This window comes from Oryctolagus cuniculus, chromosome 4, assembly GCF_964237555.1.
Source record: "Oryctolagus cuniculus chromosome 4, mOryCun1.1, whole genome shotgun sequence".
Classification (NCBI taxonomy): domain Eukaryota; kingdom Metazoa; phylum Chordata; class Mammalia; order Lagomorpha; family Leporidae; genus Oryctolagus; species Oryctolagus cuniculus.
In genome coordinates this window covers 152711838-152735720 of record NC_091435.1, presented here as the reverse complement: position 1 = coordinate 152735720, position 23883 = coordinate 152711838, and the positions used below count along the sequence as shown (strand labels likewise).

At 47.9% G+C, this 23883-nt stretch overlaps 1 protein-coding gene across 9 annotated transcripts in view; it reads left to right on the top strand.

Moving 5' to 3' along the window:
- The window catches only part of TBC1D5 (TBC1 domain family member 5), a 602613-nt gene that overhangs the window by 565985 nt on the left and 12745 nt on the right, over positions 1 to 23883 (top strand). For all 9 annotated transcript variants that reach the window (XM_070072843.1, XM_017346738.3, XM_008266048.4 and 6 more), the window contains one exon: positions 16968 to 17067. In XM_070072843.1, coding sequence (XP_069928944.1) covers positions 16968 to 17067 — 100 coding nt within the window. The remainder of the gene's footprint in view (positions 1 to 16967; positions 17068 to 23883) is intronic.

Genomic DNA, 23883 nt, shown 5'->3' with positions numbered 1-23883 from the left:
TGACCTTGGTGTGAGGTGCTTGCTTGTGAAATACAGTTGGTCACAAGTGCTTTTTTTGTTTGTTTTGTTTTACTTTATCAATATCTTTCTTTTTAAAATTTTTCTTACTTATATAAGGTAAACCAACTTCATGTATTTCATATATACAGATTTAGGTGCAGAGTGATATTTACCACCCTACTGTCCTTCCTGTCCACACTCCCTCCCTCCCTCCTCTTTCCTTTCTTATTTTTTCTTTTAATTTTTACAATGACATACTTTCTGTTTAGTTATTTTTATTTATTTGAAAGGCAGAATTGCAAAAAAGTGGGGAGGGGGGGTCTTGCATCTGCTGGTTCACTCCCCAGATGGCCACAATGACTGGAGCTACGCCTATCCAAAGCCAGGAACCAGGAGCTTCCTCCGGGTCTCCCACACAGGTGCAGGGGCCCAAGGACTTGGGCCACCTTCTACTGCTTTCCCAGGCCATAGCAGGGAGCTGGATCAGAAGTAGAGCAGCCAGGACTAGAACTGGCACCCATATGGGATGCCAGCACTGCAGGTGGCGGCTTTACCAGCAACGCCACAGCACCATTGCTTCCTAAGTGCTTTTTAAAAATATCTGAGGGGGACTAGCATTGTGGCGTAGCAGGTAAAGCTATGGGATCCACTTCTAATCCAACTTACTAATGTGCCTAGGAAGGCAGTAGAAGATGGCCCAAGTGATTCGGTCCCTGCACCCATGTGGGAGACCTGGGTGAAGCTCCTCAATCCTGGCTTCCACCTGGCCCAGCCTTAGCTTTTGTAGCCATCTATGGAGTGAACCAGTAGATGGTAGCATGCTCGCTCCCTTTCTCTCTCTCTCTCTCTCTCCTTCTGACTCTCCTCCTCTCTGTAACTCTGACTTTCAAATGAATAAATACATCTTTAAAAAATTTTTTGAAAATACGACCACCAAGACCCTTCTCAGTCCTGACATTATATTATAGCTAAAAATTTTTTAAAAGCCTTGAATATCTGGACCACCAGATAATAAAATAATCAAATTCCCAAGCTTCCTTTTTACTTCATGATGGTGACACGTCCCCTTAGAATCTACCAACTGTAGTTCAGTGTTTTAGGCACTATTTATAAAACTACAGCCTCATCATTTTCAGCCATAGCATCATTTCACAAGGTTGCTTTGGCCAGTAGATAGGAACTGCTATAGTAACTCAAAGTAGGTTTGTAAGAAGCCAAAACCAAACAGGCTTCACAGGAAGTCCTAGGAAGTTATGGGCTATATTTGAAAACAAGCAAGCAAAAGGTAAAAAAATAAATAAATTGTTTGACTTGCAAATCAGGGGTGGACGGGGAAGCTGCACCCACCCCCACTAATTCACAGACCCCAGACTAGATACCTATTCCTGACTTTCCCAGCTGCATTTTTTTTTTTTTTTTTGACCTAACCTGTTCTTAGTGTTCTGCTTTTTTGGGAAGATTTATTTGTTTGTTTGAAAGGCAGAACAGCGAGAGAAGAGAGACTGAGGATCCCTGGGCCGTCTTCTGCTGCCTTCCAGGCACATTAGCAGGAAGCTGAATCTGAAAGAGAGCGGACACTCCAGTGTGAGACACTGGCAATGCCAGCAGCAGCTGAACCCACTGCAGCACAGGGCAGCCCCAGTGTCTGCTTTAAAGTGGCCTGTCCTTTCTTGTTTTGCTCCCTTGATGAATTCTATTCTTGACCTTCTCTCATTAAATAAACCAAATCCAATCAGATCTGTCCCTGCAACAGAAAGGGCCTTACAGCCCCCTCTGGGATCACCCTCAGGTGGACATGCTGACCCCTTTTAATTCCCAAGGGGTTTGCAACATTGACTCAGTCCTCCCATATGCACCTGCAGCTCTCTCAAGGGCTCCCTTAACAAGTAAAGAACTTGCAAACTATGTCACAAATTGCCCCACAAATCCTACACACCCACACCCACTGTCACGTGTGGAAAAATTGAAGGAGGCCTCATGATGCAGAGTGATGACCCAGTTTAGGCAGAGTTAAAAAGGAGAAATGATGCCAAATTGCTTAACTTCACACTGTTCTCAGTCTGGATTCTGGGCAACCTTTTGGATTGGAGGCATATTTTTACATTCCACTGCAGCTCTTCTTCATTCATTGTGATGAAAGATTCAGATTCCATAAAATATCAAGGACATTACTTTTAAAAAATTTGTTTATCTGAAAGTCATGAGTTATAGAGAGAGGGAGAGACAGAGACAGAGAGAAATCTTCCATCCACTGGTTCACTCCCAGGGCCAAAACCATCGGGCCTGGACCAGGCCAGAGCCAGGAGCTTCCTCTGGGTCTCCCATATAGGTAGCAGGGGCCCAAGCACTTGGACTGTCTTGTACTTCTTTTTTAGGCACATGAGCAGTAAGCTGGATTGGAAGTGGAGCAGCCAACAGTGGCATATGATATAAGCGCCTGTGAAAGAGGTAGAAGGTGCCCCAAGTACTTGGGCCCCTGCCACCCATGTGGGAGACCTGGATGGAGTTCTAGGCTCCTGGCTTTAACCTTACCCCTTACCTAACCATGGCTGTTGTGGCCATTTGGGAAGTAACCAGCAGATGAAAGCATTCTCTCTCTCTCTCTCTCTCTCTCTCTCTCTCTCTCTCTCTGCAACTTTGCCTTTTAAATAAATAAATATTTTTCAAAAAGTGAAATTGAAGAATATAAGAACAAAATCATCATGGAACAACTATGTGAAATTATGGAATCTTAAACTCAGCTGTAGGCAACAAAATAATATCCAACTGGTCAGTGTTAAAACCATTAATATCTATTTGTTGCCAAGGATAAGTGAGGCATTGATTTTTTTTTTCCTCACCATATTCAAAGTCCCTACCCTCAGTCCTCTGTTAGCACCAAGCTCCTCTTTTGACATCCTCAGTGAAGGTCTTCAGAATTAGGATTGATGGTTGGGCAGGCACATAATCTTTTTCTCAAATAAATGAGCAAGCCTAATTCTTTTGCCAGGAAGTGAGATTTTAAGTTTCCTAGTTGTTCTAATTAAAGAAAATTTAAACACTGAACCTTGCATTGCACTCAAAGAAAACGGTCCGTATTTAAGATGCTTTAATTTGCATGTCACTGAAATCCTAAGACTGATTTCAGAAATAAGGACAGCTATTAGCTCAGGGAAACCTAAAGGACTTCTCATCGCTGGTTGCAGTTAGAATCACTTGCGGAGCATTAAAATCACCACTGATAACTGAACAACTGAACTGGAATCTTGCTGAGGACTGGGTATTGGCAGTTATTATAAGCTTGCTAGATCACTGAAAGGTATAGTCAAGGTTTCGAATCACTGATTTACAAGCTCCTCAGTGTGTTCAAAGACCCAGGCTCCTGCCATCTCTTTGCCCCACCATGCCCCAGAACTGGCCCTCTCCAGACTGGAAACAACACAGCTACACCTAACGTCATAGCACTCACCAGCATCCAGAGAAGATCAGCAAGCCGTGCCCTCCAGGACAGTCTCCTAAATAGCCTTGCCAGATAAAACAGGAGATGCCCAGTCGAGTTTGAATTTCAGAGAAGCTATGAATGAGGTTTTGGTATAATTCTGCCTCAAATATTGCATGGTTTATACTAAAAGATTACTTATTCTTTATCTCAGGTTGATCTGTATGTGCTTTGTTTTTTTATAAATATGCTAACCCTATCTTAAGGGCAAAGTGTTGGTTTTTTTTTTTTTTTTTTGTAATTCTCTGTTTTTTTTTTTTTATTTAATGAATGCATTTTTACATAGATAACAACTTTAGGAATACAGTGGTTCTTTCCCCCCATGCCCCCCAACCCCGCTCCCATTCACCTCCCATTCCCTCTCCCATCTCCTTCTTCATTATGGATCATTTTTAGTATGACTTTATATACAGAGGACCAACTCTATGCTAAGCATAGATTTCAACAGTTTGTCCCCACGCCCACACACAACATATAGAGTACAGTTTGGGGAGAAAGTTTGCAGTTGATTCTCGTATTACAATTCAATAGGGACAGAGGTCCTACCTGGGGAGCAAGTGCATAGTGACTTCTGTTGTTCCTTTAACAATTAACACTCTTTTTTTTATATAGATTTTATTTATTTATTTGACAGGTAGAGTTACAGTGAGAGAGAGAGAGACAGAGAGAAAGGCCCTCCTTCCATTGGTTCACCCCCCAAATGGCCGCAACAGCTGGAGCTGCGCCGGTACGAAGGCAGGAGCCAGGTGCTTCCTCCTGGTCTCCCATGTGGGTGCAGGGGACCAAGCACTTGGGCCATCCTCCACTGCACTCCTGGGCCACAGCAGAGAGCTGGACTGGAAGAGGAACAACTGGGACTAGAACTGGCGCCCATATAGGATGCCAGCACCACAGGTGGAGGATTAACCTAGTGCGCCTTGGCGCCAGCCCCTAACACTCTTTTTTTTTTTTTTTTTTTTATGACGTCAGTGATCATCTGGGGCTCTCATCATGGGCTGCAAAGGCTATGGAAGCCCTATGTGACCATAGGCTCCACTGGTATTTGGACTTGGCCATAAGCAAAGTGGATGTTCTTTCCTCCTTCAGAGAGGAGTGTCTCCTTTGATGACCCTTTCCTCTGAGGTCTCACAGAGATCCTCCGTGTAGGATTTTTTTTTTTGGACAAAGTTTTTTTTTTTTTGACAGGCAGAGTTAGACAGTGAGAGAGAGACAGAGAGAAAGGTCTTCCTTCCGTTGGTTCACCCCCTAAATGGCTGCTACAGCTGGTGCTGCGCCAATCTGAAGCCAGGAGCCAGGTGCTTTTCCTGGTCTCCCATGCGGGTGCAGGGCCCAAGCACTCGGGCCATCCTCCTCTGCACTCCCGGGCCACAGCAGAGAGCTGGACAGGAAGAGGGGCAACCGGGACAGAATCCAGCGCCCCGACCGGAACTAGAACCCGGGGTACCAGCGTCGCAGGCAGAGGATCAGCCTAGTGAGCCACGGCACCAGCGGACAAAGATATTTTTAATCACTCCAGGGGCCAGCGCCATGGCTCACTTGGTTAATCCTCCGCCTGCAGCGCCAGCATCCCATATGGGTACCGAGTTCTAGTCCCAATTGCTTCTCTTCCAGTCCTCTGCTGTGGCCCAGGAAAGCAGTGGAGGATGGCCCAAGTGCTTGGGCTCCTGCACCCACATGGGAGACCAGGAGGAAGCACCTGGCCCCTGGCTTCGGATCAGTGTAGCTCTGGCCGTAGCAGTCATTTAAGGGGTGAACCAAAGGAAGGAAGACCCTTCTTTCTGTCTCTCTCTCTCACTAACTCTATCTGTCAAATAAAAAAAAAGAACCACTCCAGAAGTTCCCTTTACGTCTCATTTCCAACATTCCTACGCTCGTCCCTTGGTATGGTACTCGTATGACCCTGAAATCTATCAGGCCCAGCCCTGCCCCACGTCTGTGGATTAGGTCAGGTTCACCTTAAGAGGAAGCTCATGGCTGCAGGGCCCTGTTGGGAAAGAAGACAGGGAGAGCGTCCGCACTGCCCCTGCAGAGCGAGGGTGCACAGAGCGCCCCCGTGCAGTGACGCTGTGGGAACGCTGCGAGGAGGTCTGAGGTACTTGGTGGAAAGAGCTGCACTGCGGGTGTCATGGGTGGACTCATCCTCAGGAGAGTCTTCAGAATAGTCGGCTCTAATCTGGTTTACAAGCTCCCAAGTCATTGTGAGGTGCTCAATCATGTGTCAAAGCCAAGGGCTCCAGGGGCAAAGGCGGTTGGCCCACAGAACTCAGATACTTTATTGGTGACACATTAAGCAAGTTAAGAATGTATTTAAAGCAGTTGCGTGGTTGTATACATTGTGATTAAAAGAATGAGTAAATATGACAACAAAGGTGGCACTTTACCTTGGAAAGAGCCTAAAGCTTGATCGGGGAAGTGGACACCGAAGGGGTGCAGCTTGTGAATTACTTTGAAGAGGTGGCAAGAGACTTTCTGGAACCCGAGGGATTTGGGTTGTGGGCGTGGCCACAACAGACCGGGTCGAGGAACTGGCAGTATCTGCAGCACGCGTCTTGAAAATGAAATTGTGCTTCAGCAAATGTGAAGTTCAAGGTGCTTTAGTAGCTCCCTAAGACATCAGTCAGCTAGAGACAGCTTGACATTTTGAAACCAAGCATTGAAACAGAACTGACTCTCCCTGTGTTTAACCTGCAACTTCTGGGCTGGAGGAAGGAGGCTATGGGAGGATCGTGCCCTCCGTCGTTGCTGTAGCTCCCCTGTTCATTAGAAATGTCAGAGTCCGTCCGTTGTATGGATGATCGCATGCTTCCCGCATCCTCCATGACACCAGCGTGCTCACTGTGAGTGTCTGACTCAGTGTCTGCAGAAGGCCCGTCTGCCTGGGACAAAACAACGCACATGTTGTGCTGTGGCCCATGGGGCTGGTGATGCCCTCGCCCCATCCAGCCTCCCTCCGCTCCTCAGCCTCTCAGTTGCTTGGACCAAGCGTGCTGCCTCTGACTTTTGGGTGGTTTTCCTTCTCTGTGTCTTTTAACCAAAATGATCCGTGTGGCCACAGAACTCTTTGACCTCCTTGCAGCCTCAACCCAAGCACTTGTGTCCCTCAGGACCCCTCCCCCACCCCATCACCCCCTGGAAGCTGGCAGACCCTAGATAAGCCTCCCCTCCCCACCCCCGGAGAAGTAGGAGCTCAGGATGGACGTGGCGTGCGTGTCCCATGCAATCTGCAAAAGGTTTCCTGTGCTCCAAAGGTCGTAGAACTGCTTGTGTTTGCTTAAGAGGCTGTTGTGAGCACTGGCCTCCCTCCGGGCTTCCCCGTGCCTGCCAGGCTTTGTGTCTGGCACGCAGTGCACATTCGCGAGTAAATCAGTGTTGTTGAGGGTTTATGTGCGCTGCGAGTGTTCAGATGTAGTGGGTTTCGCTGTAGCATCCCCTAGGGCTTAAAGAGCTGCCTCATTTCTCAGCTGCATTTCCCAACCGCCTATAAAAGCTAATAGGAGCTGCTGGTGTTTGTGGAGAGATGGAGTTTTTATAAATTAGTTTAAGGGATGAATTAGCAAAAGTGTCACAGGTGTATGAGCAAGTAAGGTAACCGAGAGAATTATTCCCTTCTCACCTTCGTTCTGCCTGCCAAAATTCTTCGATCGGTAGTGTTCGTGTTTAAAAGAGCAATATTAAAGCTATTCCAACACTTGCTTTCCTTTACCCGTTTGTAACTTCAGTTTCCTAAATCGTGCTGCATCCTCAGGCTGGACTTGCTGTAGGGTGCAGTGTTTTGTTTGTGTCCGCTGGGACATTATGGGGTTCAGTTAGCCCAGAGAATGGTGGTACCAGTGCACACATTTCATCCTCACACGGGTCAGTTAGCTTTCCCATAAGGAAAATAACCTTGGCCAGGGCCCTTCTATCTGGGTCAGCCATTGTGCAGATGCCTTCTTGCGGTGCCAGCAACAGCAAGGGAGGGCGCACAGATGGCTTTGCCCAGCCAGCAACACCATGAGAGACTCAGCTGGAGGCCCTGGTGCTGGCTGGGTGACCTGTCAGTTGGTCTGATCACGTGAGTGGAGAGGGGGAACCCTGGTTAGACAGAGTAACAGCTGTGCTGATTGGCTTGGCGAAGGAGTGAGCTGTGTGGGTTTACAAAAGATTGGTCACATTGCCTAATTACAAAATTCAGCAAGGGGATGATTACCTGAAAGTCCAAAAGATGGGGATATTTCTCCACAAATTCCATTTAATTATGCTCCTGCATATAAGGACAGGCCTTTCAGGAGAGACATAAGTGTTCAAAAGACAGGCAATTGCCTTAACAACCTTGCCTCACACTGAGACACTTCCTGGGCATGTCATTCTTTAAAGGCAGCTGGAGGACTGCGGATGAGGGCTGAGCTGTGCACGTGAGCTGGACTTCCCGCTCTGGTTGTATCTATGCGACGTCGGTCCTAGTTAAAGGTTTTATGTTCGTTTCCAGTATATTTACTCAAGGATTGTAAGCTTATGTAATTTACTTTAGGATCTGTAGCACATGAGAGTAAATCGGTGTTTTCGGGCACTGTTCTCATCTTTCCTGTTTATCCTGTTTATTGTTTTTATAAGCAACTTTTAGAAAAACAAAGGATAAAATAGCTCACAGTGTTGAAGCAGCAGTAGGCATAAAAGCATATTTTCAAAGGCCAAAATTTCTTAGCACTTCTTATTATTTTTATAAAGATTTCTAAAACATCAGGGGTGAATGTAAATACCATGAATTATGGTGGAAGTACCCTTTTTGCTGCCTTCATGTTTGAAAAGCACCCTTTACATGCAGCCTTTGGATCCAAAGTTACAGAAAAGAGCATGTGGCATCCCACAAAATTAACTTCCCTGTCACTTGTGTTGTTCAACATGCAGTTCGTAAGTACTTGCGTTTCCAGTGGAATAAATTGATTCCGAGGGGTCTGTGCATTCGCTCTGAATAGAATAAGGGGGCCGCTCTGTGCAGTCAAGGGGCTGGAAGGCTGTCCCGGAAGCTCGTCACCCTGCTTCTCTGCCCCCTGCGTCTGACTGCTCGCTGAGAAGAGGGCTTTTGGACCATCACCAAGTATGCATCTCACCACGCAGCCATCTGTTAACGCTGCCTTAGAGCGGGGAGATAGTAAAGTATTTTACAGCCTTCCCAAAAGGATTGGAAGCTGCACTCAGCCGTAAATCATGGATCGGAGGGCCCGAAGTGGCTCCTGTAAATCCCAGCACCCAGATTGTGATCTTTGGAGCAGCTGCCTCTGGCCCTGGGAGCTGGTTAGAAATGTGAACCGCTGGCCCCCCAGACCCAGTGAATTTCAAGGCCCTCAGGTTATTTTCATGCATATTAAAGAGCCACAAGAATTGTTCGAAGTAAGATTAATTGAATACCCAATCAGGAATGATACTTTGCACACAGAAAGCAAGTTTCAACTATATCCTAAAGTTTCAAATCTGTCCTACAAGTTCTCCTTGTAGATGCTGGCCAAGTGCTGGTGATTGTAGAGTGCTTTCTGTGTTGGGCCCTCAGTTCTGAGCTCCATTAATCCTCCAGGTTTATCCCCTGTGAGGTCCCTGCTGTAGTTACCTCCCATTTCACAGATGATGGGACTGAGGCATAGGGAGGCTGTGGTTAGCTCCATCTACAGGAAAAGGTACCAGTCATGACTTTAGCATTGGGAGCTTTCTGCTTCATCAGGTAGAGCCAAAGAATAAAATGGGGTAAGAAACTAGGATCTTTTTACTCCCTCAGTCAAAATAATGAGAGGCAGCTACATAAGAAAGAAAATTTCTCTCTTCAATTTGTGGGCCTTCCACGTTCTACTTAAAAAATATTTGCACGGGGCTGACGCTGTGGCACAGCAGGTTAAAGCCCTGGCCTGCAGCACTGGCATCCCATGTGGGCATCAGTTCAAGTCCTGGCTGCTCCACTTCCAATCCAGCTCTCTGCTGTGGCCTGGGAAAACAGTAGAAGATGGCCCAAGTGCTTGGGCCCCTGCACCCATGTGGGGGATCCAGAGAAAGCTCCTGGCTCCTGGCTTCAGATCAGCACAGTTCTGGCTGTTGCGGTCATTTGGGGAGTTCTGAAGCAGAGGATGGAAGACCTCTCTCGCTGTCTCCCTCTCTGGCTCTACCTCTCTCTGTAATTCTTTCAAATAAATAAAATAAATCTTTAAAAAATATTTACAGTCCACATGCTAAATGTCTGACCCATGGCAAACACATGATCTGAGTTGGTTATTTTAACCCGCCAACACCTGACCTCAAAAGAGATGTGGCGCTGTGTCACTCACCTGAGAACCAGTGAAGGTGATTTGCTATGCAATCAGCCACTCCGAGGACATGCTGAGAATCAGGTTGCAGTTTGGTAAAGGAAGTTTGGGTGTTTCCTGTGTACTGCACCTTGTGAACCTGCTCACCGGCTCTGCCTGCGCTGCTGTGGAGAAGGGAGCGGGATGGTCTCTCTTAGGGCCAACCGAGGCAGCACAGTTGGGGAGGAGCCAGGCTGGCAGGTGCATCAGCAGGGAGCTACATTGGAAGCTGAGCAGCTGGGACTGGCACCAGTGATACAGAATGCTGGCATTTCAAGCAATAGCGAAGTCTGCTGCACCACAACGCAGGCTCCTTTAAGTATCTAAGAATCACGTTCTTGGGGCCAGCGTTGTGGCATAGTGGGTTGAAGCTGCCGCCTGCAAGGCTGGCATCCCATGATCCCTTGCGGACACCGGATAGAGACCCAGCTGCACCACTTCTGATTCAGCTCCCCAGTAATGCACCTGGGAAAGCAGCAGAAGATGCCCCAGCTACTTGGGCTCCAGCACCCACATGGGAGACTTGGAAGAAGCTCCTGCCTCTTGGCTCCTGGCTTAGGCCCGCCCAGCCTTGGCCATTACAGCCATTTGGGGAGAGAACCAGTGGATGGAAGAGATTCATTCTCTCTCTCTCTCTCTCTCTCTCTCTCTCTTTCAAATGCATAAACAAGTCTTTTTTAAAAATCATATTCTTTCTACACATGAAGAGCAATGGCCATGCGTGCTCCCATTTTAGTAGTAAAGCCCTCTACTATGCAAGTTCTGTTTAATCACTTTTTTTTTCACTAGGCATTTCGTTTTAAGTTTTCCTTACTATTTTTTATAAAGCACAGATTTGTCCACAAGTATACAGTGTTGTTTAGAGTTTGATTTGGAATCAATTTTGATCATTTAAAAGTATTAACACCTCTTTTTTCACCTTGGTAATCACCTTTTACTTTCCTTTCTAAAATTCTTTCTCCATTATGCTATTTGCATAAAACCTTGATTTTCTTATTACCAAAATATCCACTGTCACTGTAGAAAATCCAGGGGGTGGGGGATGAGCAATAAAGAAAGGAAAAAATCTCTAATCTCACCACTGGAAGAATAACTAGCATAAATTCTCTTATGCACATTATTTTTCATAATCAAAATTATTCTTTATCTACTACTTTGTAACCTGTTTTCCCAATTAGTATATGACATATTATTAAGTGTTCTGTAAGAACACTTTTAAACCTTGCATGGTATTCTGTTCGTGAATGTACCACAAGTTACCGAAGTCACTGGCCATTAGACATTGACGATTTATGTGAGGGTGTGTGTGTGTATGTGTGTGTGTGTGCATTTTCCCATTGAATGTGCGGGATGATTCAAGCAGTTTTGTGTTTGCATGCATCCAAAATTCCTTGGAGTAACTTTTCAGGATTGGAGTAATAATCTGGAGACAACAATAAAGTCAGCATTTATTGAGAGTTTACCACGTGCCAAGCACTAAACAAAGTATTTCATTTGGGAAATCTCGTGTAATGAAATCCTCCCCCAGTCCTGTGAGCTTACAGCTGTTTCGGCTGCCAGGCTCCGAGAGCTTTGCAGAGTAGTCACGACCACAGCGGTGGTCAGCAGCCAGCTTAGCCTGTGTTTGCTCTGGGGCTTGGGATTGGTGTTGCAGCTTGTTCTGCAGCCCGGCTGTACGACTGCGCACACCATACCCCTTCTCTGTGTACTGCCACCGCGTCTCGGTGCTCCTCTCCCATTTTATCTGGCGGTGGCTTCCTCTGCTGCTGCCGTATGCGTCTGGCTTGGATTCCATTCACACTGTGTGCGTGTTGCCCTTGTGCACACCACAGCTTCCTCAGAACACCCCCGGCCTCCCTGCCTTTTCCCCTCGAGACTTGCTGTTTCCTTCACTTCCCACTTCTTGTTCCCCCATCTGTTCAAGAAAGACTGGGCGTCTTTCCTGTCTTCCGGCTGCTATATTTAGCCCGTTCCTGCCGCCTGCAGTCAGCGTTGTTTCCCTTGTCTGCTTCTCTCATGATCTGAGGACACCCACTTCGACACTGAGCAGACCTGCACCCCGTGCCTCTCCTCCCCACCTAGTCCAAGCCCAGAGACACCACCCCAGCCTGTGCGTGTCAGGGACAGTGGCCCCCACAGTCTGCAGGACCCCCAAAAGGAAGAGATGAAGATGTGTGGGAAGGGAAGCTTTTCTGCCGAAATCTCAACTCCTGCTGCCCGGGTGCTGTGGCCCAGCCCCGTGACTGGTTGCTCACCCGTGTGCCACATTCTGCCTCCACCACCTCTCTGTGACCTGCCCTGCCTCCGAAAACATCCTTGGTCATCATTTTTCTCTGAGCCAAACCCCACTCCTTCTTCAAGATCCCCTCCCCCAAAATGCTACCTCTCCATTTCCACAGTCAGAAATCGGAATTGTGAAAAATCTCATCACTCTTCTGCAGAACCAGCGAGACTCTTCTCCCGTACAGGTGTACAGGTCTCACCTTCTCTGACCTGTTAGACGTCAGAGTCCCTGTCTCATTCATTACTATGTTTCCCGCAAGACCAAACAAAGCACAAATGAATCTGTTTGTTGAATAAATGAATGAGCAAGTAGATACATAATAAACTACAAAAACTCTTCCTGTTTTGAACCAAGTCACAGCAGAAAGAATTTGAAGGACTCTTAGAACATCCGTAAAATGCATCTCTGATGAACAACTGAGATATGGAGAATTCCGGGAGAAATGTGTAGAGGCATCAGCTGTTTGGGAGGAGATGACGGTGGGAACAGCAAAGCAAGTTCAAAACCCCAGCTCTTCAGATTAATCGGTCAAAATGAAAACTAACGCACAGCGGAACAGAGCCCATCATACCTGACTGATTTAGAAGGAAAGTGATTTAGCAAGCAGTTCGGGGCTGGGACTCAATGTTCAGGCGGTGCGTTCACTTAAATGGAACAGAGATGGGGGCTATGCACTGAAGGACCACCGCAGTCACACACAGGAAGGGGTGGGCACATAGTGGAGAGGGGGACCAGCGGGCCCGGGGAGCTGAGTTCTCAAGAGCTGTCGAACCTGAGCACGTGGCTGGCAGAGCAGGCCATGTTTCCTGGAGGAGACTGAGAGAGTACAGCACACAGATTTGCTGAGAGGATTAAGCGTGCTAATCCATGCAAAGCTCAGTGTCTGGCACATTGTAATCACTATGGGGAGACTAGATGCTAGCTTGTGCTCTTCTGCAGAGCGACCCTCATCCTCTGGCCACAGGGCTCCCAGGTGCGGTTGGCAGAGTTGTCCACTGTGCTCTGCCTGTGGCCCTTACCTGCCTAATCCCCGTCCACCTCTTCCCTGGAGTATTAATTTGCTATCCAGAACAGAGGCACTGATGAATTCCTAAGCCCTAATTAATCTTTCTGTGCTAAGCCACATGAAGGCTTTAAAACCGGAAACCAGGGTTTTCCAACAGTGAATCAAAACCTCCTACTTAAATCCCTCGCACTCTTTTAACCTGATTATATAATTTTTAAAACCTGTTTACCACTGTTGAGTACCTGGCACCCTGTGCCAGACATCGTGCTATGTTCTCATTTCACTCCCTCACCAGTTCTGCGAGCGGAGGGCGAGGACACCGAGAAATGAAGGCACTTGTCCAAGACGAGCTCGTAACTGGCAGGATTCGAACCCATATGTGTCTACTCCAGAATTCTGCCGTGCCCCCTGTGATGGGACGCAAAACATATTTACAAAAGTAAATATAATAAGCGTTTCTCTTCAGTGTCTTATTTGCACATAAAAATTAAGCTAACTGGTTGTTTTCATAAATCTTAAAGGCAATTAGCCAAGCACTTATTTTTGATTAGAAAGAACCAGCATAATGAAAACAAATGGGTGGTACTGTCAGTGTTGAAGCTTTGTTAGCTAGGAGGCGTGTGGAGCATGAGAAACCAAGATAGAAATGGAAAATCAGTTCCACAATTTTAGAAGCATGATTCTTGGCTCTCTCTTTTTCTCTGGAATTATATAATACAGCAAGGAATAAATGACAAGCCGCCCTGTTGCCTCCAAGTGATCCTGTTTCTATTTATAAAGCCTCAGTGTTGGTTCAGGGCTTGGGGAATATTCTGAGGTGAAGCGAGCTCCAGAGGGGTGATACAGTGGATCTCCGGCTTCCTGCTGTAAGAGGTTCTGCGCCCCTCAGCCGGCTTCAACTAGAGTAGCCCCCTGTTACCTCATAACCTGGGCTTTTTCATAAGCTTTTCTTTGAAAAAAAAGGCTTTTTTAATTTTTATTTTTTAAATTCCAGAGTAATTTTTAATTTACAAAATAAAACTTGGGTAGTAATGCAAAGGGTTCCCCTAGACCCCTCACTCCACTTCCCAAAAAAGAAGGTTTAAATGAGCGAACGTTGTTGCCTTTTTCTGTCCTGTGTATCTTGAGACAGACAGACTCTGTCTCAGGATTTACATGTGTTTTACGCTTGCAAGAAGGTCTTCAGTTGCTGGCACCAGAGCCAAGAGCGAAACAGCAAACTTGGAAACTGTGGGTTTATATCCTGCGCGTTTCCCCAGCAGGTGCCCTGGGCTGCCCTGTCCCCCTGCACAAGTTGTGTGCACCACATGATGCAGAGGGGCCCAGGCCCATCACTGTCTTTATTGCAATAATGTTCCTGCCCGGACGGTAAAAAGCGAGGCACAGGAGGCCCACTTTGAGCGATGCATTTTCTTCCGGCTGTCCAGTGCCTCCCCACCAATAGGCTGTGCCTGTCTTCCCTATGGTGTGTCCTTTGAAGTTCTTCCCTCCCAGCTTTTACGCAGAAAGCCAACTGCACAACATAAAGCTGTTGAGGAAGGAATGACTGCCAGACATTAAAGCTCCCAGAGGTGTTTGTATTTCGAAAGCTGCAGTTGCTAATCCAGAGAAACTCATGCATAGGGTAAAACTCGGAAGATGGCTTTACCAGGGAGCATTGCGTTCCTAGTGCCCTTTGTCTGCCCTGGGCCGGCGGCACCCCAGCTGGTAGCCACAGGCAAGGAGAGGGCTGGGCCCTGTTTTAGAAGACTGTCAAGCCCTGGGGCCCTTGCAGACTCAGTCAGGTGGGTTTGTGTCGTGTGCTGCAGAGGGACAGGAGGCTGGGAGCTGGATTCCTGCAGCACTGTTTCTTACCTCACTAGAAGCCTTCGCTGTACACTAATGCGTCCCGGAGCGTGTTGTGCCACTTGCTCTCTCCAACTTCCAGTTCCAGTTTGCTCCTTGGGAGCAAGGCCTGTGACTTCAGTGTTCTCCAGGGTTCCAGCCTTAGGCAGGCTCAGGGCGGTGGAGGATTGCTTAAGGTCACATGACTTGTTAGTGGCAGTACCAGGAATAGAGCGTCAGTTTCCTCGTCCCCTGTCCTGGCTGAGTGTTCTTCCCATCCTCCCACCAGAACAACAGCACTGTTGTTGCACATAGGTGTGAGGGTCAGGAATTCGGACAGGGCTCTGGTAAGCTGCACTTCTGCTCCACACACTGCTGACCCGGCCACTCACTTGGCTGCCTGTAGCTGGGTTGAACAGAAAGGCCCAGGAAAACTTCAAGCACTTGTTCAGAGGCCCCTGGGGCCTCTCCCTCCCTGCGTGTTCCCTCCTCTCTGTGTTTCCAGCCTGAACTTCTCCACAGCCTGACAGCTGTCGTCCTCTAGTGAAAGCAGAAGTCGGCCGGCCTCTTGAACTTGCCCTGCATTGGCACAGTTTGACTTCTGCAGCGTTCTCAGATTCAAGGCCAGTCCAGATTCAGCTGAAGGGGAGATCCATTCTCCCCCTGAATGAGTGGGGCAGCATGGATGTTGAGGAAGGGAAGAGAGGGATGGTGACCATCTATGTAGACTACCACAACCATAGTTAATCAGCAGATGTCATCTTCTGTGTCTTACTCCCTATAACACAGGCCAATTCAAGCCTATGCAAAAACACAGGAGAATGGCGAGCAGAACAATGTCCAGAAACACCCCATCCTTTTCCACCCTGATTTCCGGTCTGAAGAGTGAGGAGGGGGCAGCACCTGCCCTACCCATAATTCCTTGTGATCAGCCTTCAGCTGAGCTGCTTCCGGTGGCATTTGTCCTCAGACGAGGCTTGGAGAGGCTGCTGCACTTAGGATTTGTGAAAACATGGTCAGCGCGTGTGTGATCCGGCAGTGGACGTTGCACAACAAGGCGCCGTCTGCTGTGTCTGTTTTCTGCGTTGAACATTTCCACGCGTAGTCCCAAGAGCTGCTTCTTCAGGCAGCAGTTAAAAACTATGCTTCTCAGTGCCGCATCTGTGTGTTGTTCAGACACTACACCTGCGAGTAACCTTTTCAACTGCTAATTTCCCTGTGCAGGTCAACTTCTCACTCTTTTTCTTCCCTTCTTTTGAATGTCACAGAGGGTTGTGATGGGCACAGACAAGCTTGGAAGACTGGAAAACCAGTTGTCCCGCCTGGCCCCACCCTGGCAGCAGCCTGTCTGCCTGTTCTAGCTAACTCCATTTAAAATTTCCTAAATGATGAGGATTATTCTCTTGCTCTGAGAAAAATACCCATAATCATCTGCATTTGCCTGGGAAAGTTTTTGCATGTATTATGTTTTCCTCTAGAATAAAGACTTTTTACTTCTATGACTTGTCTTTTAGCACTTAATTGTTCAACCCAGAGTACCGTCTCCTAGAGACAAACAAATAACTGAACGCTCTAGTGCCGTAACCAGGGAGGAAACGTAAGAACAGCCGTTTATAGGCTGCTGGGCAAAACTTGTCTAAGTGCTTTGGGAGATCTCACATGCTAAGAGATTGTCATTGACCAGGAAATGATGAGATTTGTCTTATGTAAAAGGAAATTTTGGGTTTCCCAAATGTGTGTGAGAAACAAATGGCATGTTTTTGTACCAGCTGCCTAAGGAGGTAGAGGCCACTGAAATCCAGTTTACCCCCCTAAGTTTGTTACTCAGTCTTTATTGAAGATACTTGATGTTCGTCCACTATACAGGGTTGTACGTGTAAGCATCCACACATGGCCCAGAGCTCGGTGATGGACGTGATGGGCTTGTTTTGTTCATTTGCTCTTTGTTTTCTCTGGGTTTGGAAGGAGATTACGCCTTTTCAGAACAGCCCAGATCATTGGGAGGCCTGTGAGGATTTCCTTTTACTATATAAGAAAGTTTTTCTGTCTTGATTCCCTTCGTTTTAGGAAGAAGAATTAGAAGCGCAGATTTCCTTCCTTCAAGGACAGTTGAATGACCTGGAGGCCATGTGCAAATACTGTGCCAAGGTGATGGACACGCATCTTGGTGAGTGAGCTGAGCCGGCCCGGGGAACCGTGACAGGGGCAGCAGGAAGGGCTGTCTCTTAGCGTTTCTGTGGTGTCTGTGTGCGGGGCTGATGCCGCGTTCTTCACACACGGCATCTGGAATCCTCACAGAGGCCCTGTGGAGGAAGCACTACCGCTACCCGTGCTGTGCAGCTCAGGAGACCCCAGTGCAGAGATGCAGGAAGTGGCCCCAGCATTCAAAATCATGTTCCCAACTTAACACCACGAGTAAGTGGCGTGGAAATTCAACAGCAAGCAGTCTGACTGGTCGCCAGTCCCAGCCGCTCTACCTTTCGTAACGTCTGAGTACCGCACCCGAAATGAGACGCCGGGCTTTCAAGATAACAGTCGGGTGTTCCGCTGTGGCAGCCTGTCCGCAGTATGGTTGTGGTGGTTAGCTTGGTGATGCTGTCTTTATTTTTTAATTATTTTCTAACCACTCGCCACACACGTATGACCTTTCCTCCTGCCTGCGCCTACATTCTAAGAAGTTCAGTTTGCATGGGTCGTCCATAGCTTGTACCAGAAGGTCATCAGGCAGTGCTGTGCGTCCCTGAACGGTCTGTGTTTTGTGGGAGAGACGATCTCTGCTGGGTCATGTGTGTATTGCTCCAGGGAGCCCATGCTACTTGCAGAATGTCTTGTCATGCCGAGTGTGGCTGTTCTTTAGCCCATTTATGGAATCCTTCCTTTCCCCACTGTCTAATGTCGAGCATCTGTAGCTTGGGAGCAGATTAGGAAAATATTGTAAGAAACCTGGGTGCATCAGAGCGGTGAGGCGAATCCAAGGAGAATCCAGGCCTCTTCCCGCTGGCAGGGCCCTGGGAGTGGCTCGGCTCTGGGCTCTTCCCTGGAGGTGAACCCTCCACCTTCAGACCTCCATAAGCAAGCTGTCAGCACTAGGCACGGTTCAGGTGACCAAGATGTGTGATTTGCATGGAGCCAGGGCCATACTGGCCTCACGCATGTTAATAAAGGTTCTGAAGGATTTGAGAGAGGCAGGTCGAAGCGCCTGGCTGGCTCCCTGAGGGACGTGCTGTGGGCAGCTGGCTGGGCCCAGTTCTGCCCTCAGCCTCATTTCTACTGTTTGAAGCATGCTGCGGGGGAGGGGCTCAAGAGGAAGGAGCAGCAGGGGAAAGCCTGGTGGGTGACAGTGGGTGGGCTGTCATCACAGCAGGAAACAGTGCCACCTTCATCTGACCCCACCCCTTTCCAAATGCTGTTCATTTGCTGCCTGATAAGCACTGGGCTTATGGGAGCTCCTGTTTCTCTACTAGCAGCAGCCTTTAAATGCACCAAAAAGAAGTAGTGGAGACACACTCTGCGTGTAAATAGGATATTTCATATGACTGATGTTGGTTAAGCAAAGAAATAGCATTGTAATTTTAAACGGTATGTGTATTCTTTGCGCTTTTGACTACTTGGGTGACCTTTGCCTTACTTGATTTTGGCTTTGACCTAAGTAGGAGAACAAAGAAGTGATTGGGGGAAAGATTTACTGGAACTCTAGAAAAATCCTGTTAGGAAATTTCCAAGTTGTTTGGTACACACAGCAGCTTTCAAAGCAGCTTTACTTAAGCCTCAGAATGTGCAAACAGCTCTTGCTCTGATTCTGGTCTTTCAATCAGCACTCCAAGAGCATTTTCTCATTGCCTGGGAAGGGGAGACACCTTCATTAAAATGGAAAGAAAAGCCCACACCAGCTGTGAATTCTCAACTCGCCTCAAAACTAGTGTGTGTGTGTGTGTGTGTGCGTGTGCGCGCACACGTTTCACTTTCAGTCAGAATCCCTTCACAGGACCGACGACTTCTCCCTGTAAACAGCCTGGCTGGATTTCTCCAGGGGCTGAGGGATGCGGTGCAGAACCCCACGTGCGTTTCAGTTCATGCGTGTGATCACCAGTGGTTCGCTCAAAGGTGCTCCTGTGTTGCAGGCACTTTTAATTCTAAACAGGGACTTGAGGAAAACATAAAGATGAAGTGAAGGGAACCTCTTGATTTTGATTTATTTTACTTCCTTTACTAATGATTTTGCAGTCCAGCTGTCGTGTTCCACGTGATGTTTTTCTGTTTCTGATTATTAAAGTACAACAAGATTGCAGCAATTGAAATATCCATTAGAAAAGGATTGACTGTAACATGATAGTGCTTTAACCTTTATAAAGATTAAAATTCTGCTTTATCCTCACCCAGGCTGTTCAGGACGGGTCATCCGATAGGAGAATCAGGCGGCAGAACAGTGTACATTTGATGTGAAGGTCCCCACTAACCCTGGTTGCCTGGGTGAAGGGACGATTCTGGAGGGACTTCCCAGGAAAACTCACCTTCCCTGCTTTGGAAAATGTCAAATATTCACAGAAAATCTGAAAGAGGGCAGCCAGGGAACATGTGAGCTGCTCATAGACAGAACAGGCAGGAGCCAACAGGCGGGCAGGGAAAGAAAGAGGGGAGGGGCATCCTCAGGGGCATCAGAGGACCCAGAGAGGAATCTAGGCTCTGTCACTTTAAAGTCTGCCTATGAATGTGTTCTCCCGTGTGAAGTGGAGATCCAGATATCTACCTTGCCAACTTGTGGTCAAATCTATTTGTAAGCCATGGCATAGGGCTTGGCCTAGAGTGGGGATTTAGCACAGGTCACCCCTATCCCCTGACCTGTGTGTGCTCAGAAAAGAACGTGTGGCAACTCAGCTGAGTGCTGACCTGTCCAGGGCCCCACAACTAGTTAGTTGAAGAACCAAGACCAGTCCCACGCTCCCCCACACCCAGCTGGATATTCCAAAAGATCTAAGCCATGCTGGAATTTGGGGCAGGGTGGCTCTAAGATAAGACACGTGAGCTCTTTGAGCTCTTAGGAACGGTCTTATCAGAACCCAGCGATGCATCCTTGCTGGCGACACGGGCCCAGCACGCACAGGGCCACAGGCTTCTGGGGGGAGGGGGGCTGTGAGAACTCACTGGGAGTTGTTATTTCTCCTGATTCTCCCCTAATGTCAGTTATTTTCACTAAGTTCTGTTCATCTCCAGAGGACTCCTTATCATGTTTTCATCATGCAATGAATACCTTAAAATATCAAGTACTGTTCAAGGCTGTTCTTATAACTAGTAGCAGAAGAAGTATACAGAGATGCTTCTCTGTTCTAAATTCCTTGGTGGCACCTGCTCCCGTAGCCCTTTAATTATTGAGGAGATAAAATTGACAGGCCAGTGCTACTTCTGCATGGTTCCGGAACCCAAAACTGAAAGGGTATTTGTTTTGTCAAAACTACCAACATTCTAATTTTACTGCCTTCCTAGAACTGAACTGTTGAATTCAAGGACGTAGAGAGAGGAATTGCAAAGATGTGTTTGTTAAATCTCCCCTTTTCCTGTGAGCCTCAGAAGACTGTATTCTGTGTGTTCATTTCTCTGTTGCTGCCATCACTCCCCTTCTTTTCATGCTGACAGTTGAGTTGAAAGCCCTTGACAGTAGTAACCTGTGTGGCTGCCCTCGGGCTATTTTTAGATTCGCCACACTTCACACATAATCACACGTGGGTGAGCAGCTGGGCCGAGCTGCCGGCTGTTTACCGGGAGTGTACGTGCAGCTCACCCGCTGGGCGGGAGTGTAGTGCCCACACCCGCCTGCTGTCTCCATCGAGTCCTTTGGTATTAGCCTCTGGGTTCCAGCAGCTTCCCTTCTCCGTGGTGGTTCGTACACAAGGGAGGATCCAACGCAGTAAAGGTTTCCCAGGCGCACCGAGAGTACCATAGCTCACGGGATCTTGGAATGGTAAGGGTGTGAAAGCCTTGGGAGCCTCTCACCCATTCCGTATTTCACAAATGAGAAGGCCAAGGCCCAGGAGGGATGCGGAACCACCGGCCTGCGAGGACTCCGGCCCCGACCCCGTCCGTGGCGTCCCTGTCACGGGGGCTTCTGCTGAGGCCCCCCTTGACAGGCGTGGATTTCAGAGGCTCTGCTGTTTCACTGCGCGCATCACTGCTGATTCTGCACTTGTCATAATATTTACCTAAGAATTATCTACAAGAGGCCAGTTTTTAGAATCCGTCTATCTGCCACTGTAAGAATCTTATAAATCTGACTTTCTGGTATTTATAAAAAAACAGCTTTCAGTGAAATCTTTGGGAATGTTCAGTAAGGCAATTAAGTAGTGACATTTGAAGAAGTGAGAAGGAAAATAGGATCACCAGAGAGCTTCTCTCTCAATTACGCTGAGATCAAAACTTTGCATGATTCCTTTAAGCATTTTAAATAGTCTGTCTAATCGGGACTAGCAGGGTCCTCTGTCAAATGCAAAGGAGCGCTTCACCGGAGGATCCTGTTGGAATCGGAGGGTTCTGAGTCGGCCTGACGTAGGGAGTGAGGGGTGGCACGAAGAGGCTCCCGGGTGAGCAGGTGTTACGGCCCGGGACAGACTTAGAGCACTCAGAATCATCTGGGTGTAATCAAATAAGTGTCCATAACCCTAGTAATAGAGTCCTAACCCCGCGCTTCAGGCGTGTGTGCACTTGAACTCCGCACAGGGAGCTCACCGCCTCCCTGGGCATTCTGCTGTAGCTATGGTCTTGTGAGACCCGGAGGGTTCGTTTTCTGAATGTGTTCCATTCTAACTAAAGTCTTTTCTTCCTGGTTTTGTTATCAAAAGACATGTAACAACTGGTCAGCATGTTCCCTGTTCCAACCCTAAGCATGTTTAGAAAAACTTAGCAAACCACACAGAGCCTGTCTCCCCAAGGGCCAGCGTGCCACCACTGGGACACCCTGGCCTCTGCACAGACTCTCCTCCTCCCTCATCTGCTTCTCCCGATTCCTCTCACTCTTCTGTAAGAGGGACCCAAATTGAACATCATTCCCTGTCTCTTTTTAAACATATGTAATATCTAAATTCTTCATCCTCATTAAGCTTATTTTGAGATCAAAGTGTACCAGCATTTGACTCAGTCTCCCTCTCCTTCCCTCTCTCTCCATCTCTAACTTCCGGAAGTGGCTCCCTGATGTGTTCCTGCTCTTAACTAGATCCTCCTGTCAGTGAAACCTTCTTGGGTTAAAATTCGCGAAACACGTCCGTCTGAAACCCACTTCAGTCTTGTTTTACTAAATGATAGAATTTTAGGTCAATCTTCGTCAAACTGCTGTCCTCTCTCATAACTCCCAAATGAGGGCAGGATGACAGAACCCCAGATTATTTCCTATTAGTACAGCACCAGCTGTGTCTGCTTTTATTTCTAGAGGTGTGTACTCTCTCAGAGGCACCCCACAATTACTGGGGCTTAGAGACCTCTGAAGTTTAAAAATACACAACTCAGGCCAGCGCCGCAGCTCACTAGGCTAATCCTCCGCCTTGCGGCACCGGTACACCAGGTTCTAGTCCCGGTCGGGGCGCCAGATTCTGTCCCGGTTGCCCCTCTTCCAGTCCAGCTCTCTGCTGTGGCCCGGGAGTGCAGTGGAGGATGGCCCAAGTGCTTGGGCCCTGCACCCCATGGGAGACCAGGATAAGTACCTGGCTCCTGCCATCGGATCAGCACGGTGCGCCAGCCACAGCGGCCATTGGAGGGTGAACCAACGGAAAAGGAAAACCTTTCTCTCTGTCTCTCTCTCTCACTGTCCACTCTGCCTGTAAAAAATAAAAAAATACACAACTCAGCTCTTTTCTTGGTTGACCCTAGAGTGGCAGCTATGTCACAAATACAAAAGATTTTACTGTCAAAAGCCCTGCTTCTGTGACACCCTCTGGCTGTCAAGGTGACAAATGCTAGCAGCCTAATACACCAAGCACTAGAGATCAGTGAAGGGTCAGACCTCGGTGCCAGGCACACTCAGCGCACTTAAGAGAAGCGTTTAGGCCTGAAGACAGACCCTTGGTGTGATACAGGTATTTGCCCCGTCTTACGTTGCATTTTCATTTTCCTAAGTCATATTCCTTGCCCAGTGAAAGGCTGGAGGTCCTCTCCCATTCTGGCAGCTGAATACAAAATAGGATCCTTAATCATGTTTTCTGTGCAATCCACGTTTTGCTTTTTTAAGAAAATTCTGAGTGTGAAGTGCCTGACTCAAAACCTGCTAGACCACCAATGACTCTTCTCCTCGCCAGCACCCATCACTTCTCATTCCAGGGTCTGGCAAGTCAGATTGGTACCCCCTTAATGTTTTATTTGGAAATACCTCGCCTTCCTCTATTCCTTGGGAGATAGAAATTGGCCCTAATGCTAGCAGGAGAGCCCTTGCCTCCATGTTGTTCACTCAGCCAGCGTTTACGAAGTACTTGCGTGCTTGCTTATTCATTTATTTTCATTTTATTTGAAAGAGGGGTAGACAGAGAGAGGTTGCATCCGCAACATCTGGGTCTGGGCCAGGCCAAAGCCATGGGCTCTCATTCCAGATCCCCCACATGGTGTCAGGAGCCATGACCAGCTTTCTCCCAGGGTGCACATTAGCAGGAAACTAGACTCAGAATCAGAGCCAGGACTCAAACCAGGCACTCCGCCTTCGGTAGCTTGGGCACAGGTGCGATGGTTTCAAGGTGAGTTGTCCCTGTAACCTCATGCAGGGTGTAATCCCCAGAGGCTTAGGTTAATGGTATTAACAGCTATGGTCTTTAGAGACAGAGCCTTCAGGAAGTGATTGGCTTAGACTAGATGGGCAGGGTGGGGCTGTGATTAAGTCATGAGAGGCAGAGAGGCCACGTGAGCAAAGCATGCCAGCCCCTGCGTGATGTGACGCAGCCACGCTGCCAAACCCTCTATCATGCTGTTGAGAAACACTGGCAGAGACACATCGCTTGTGATCTCAGACGTTGGC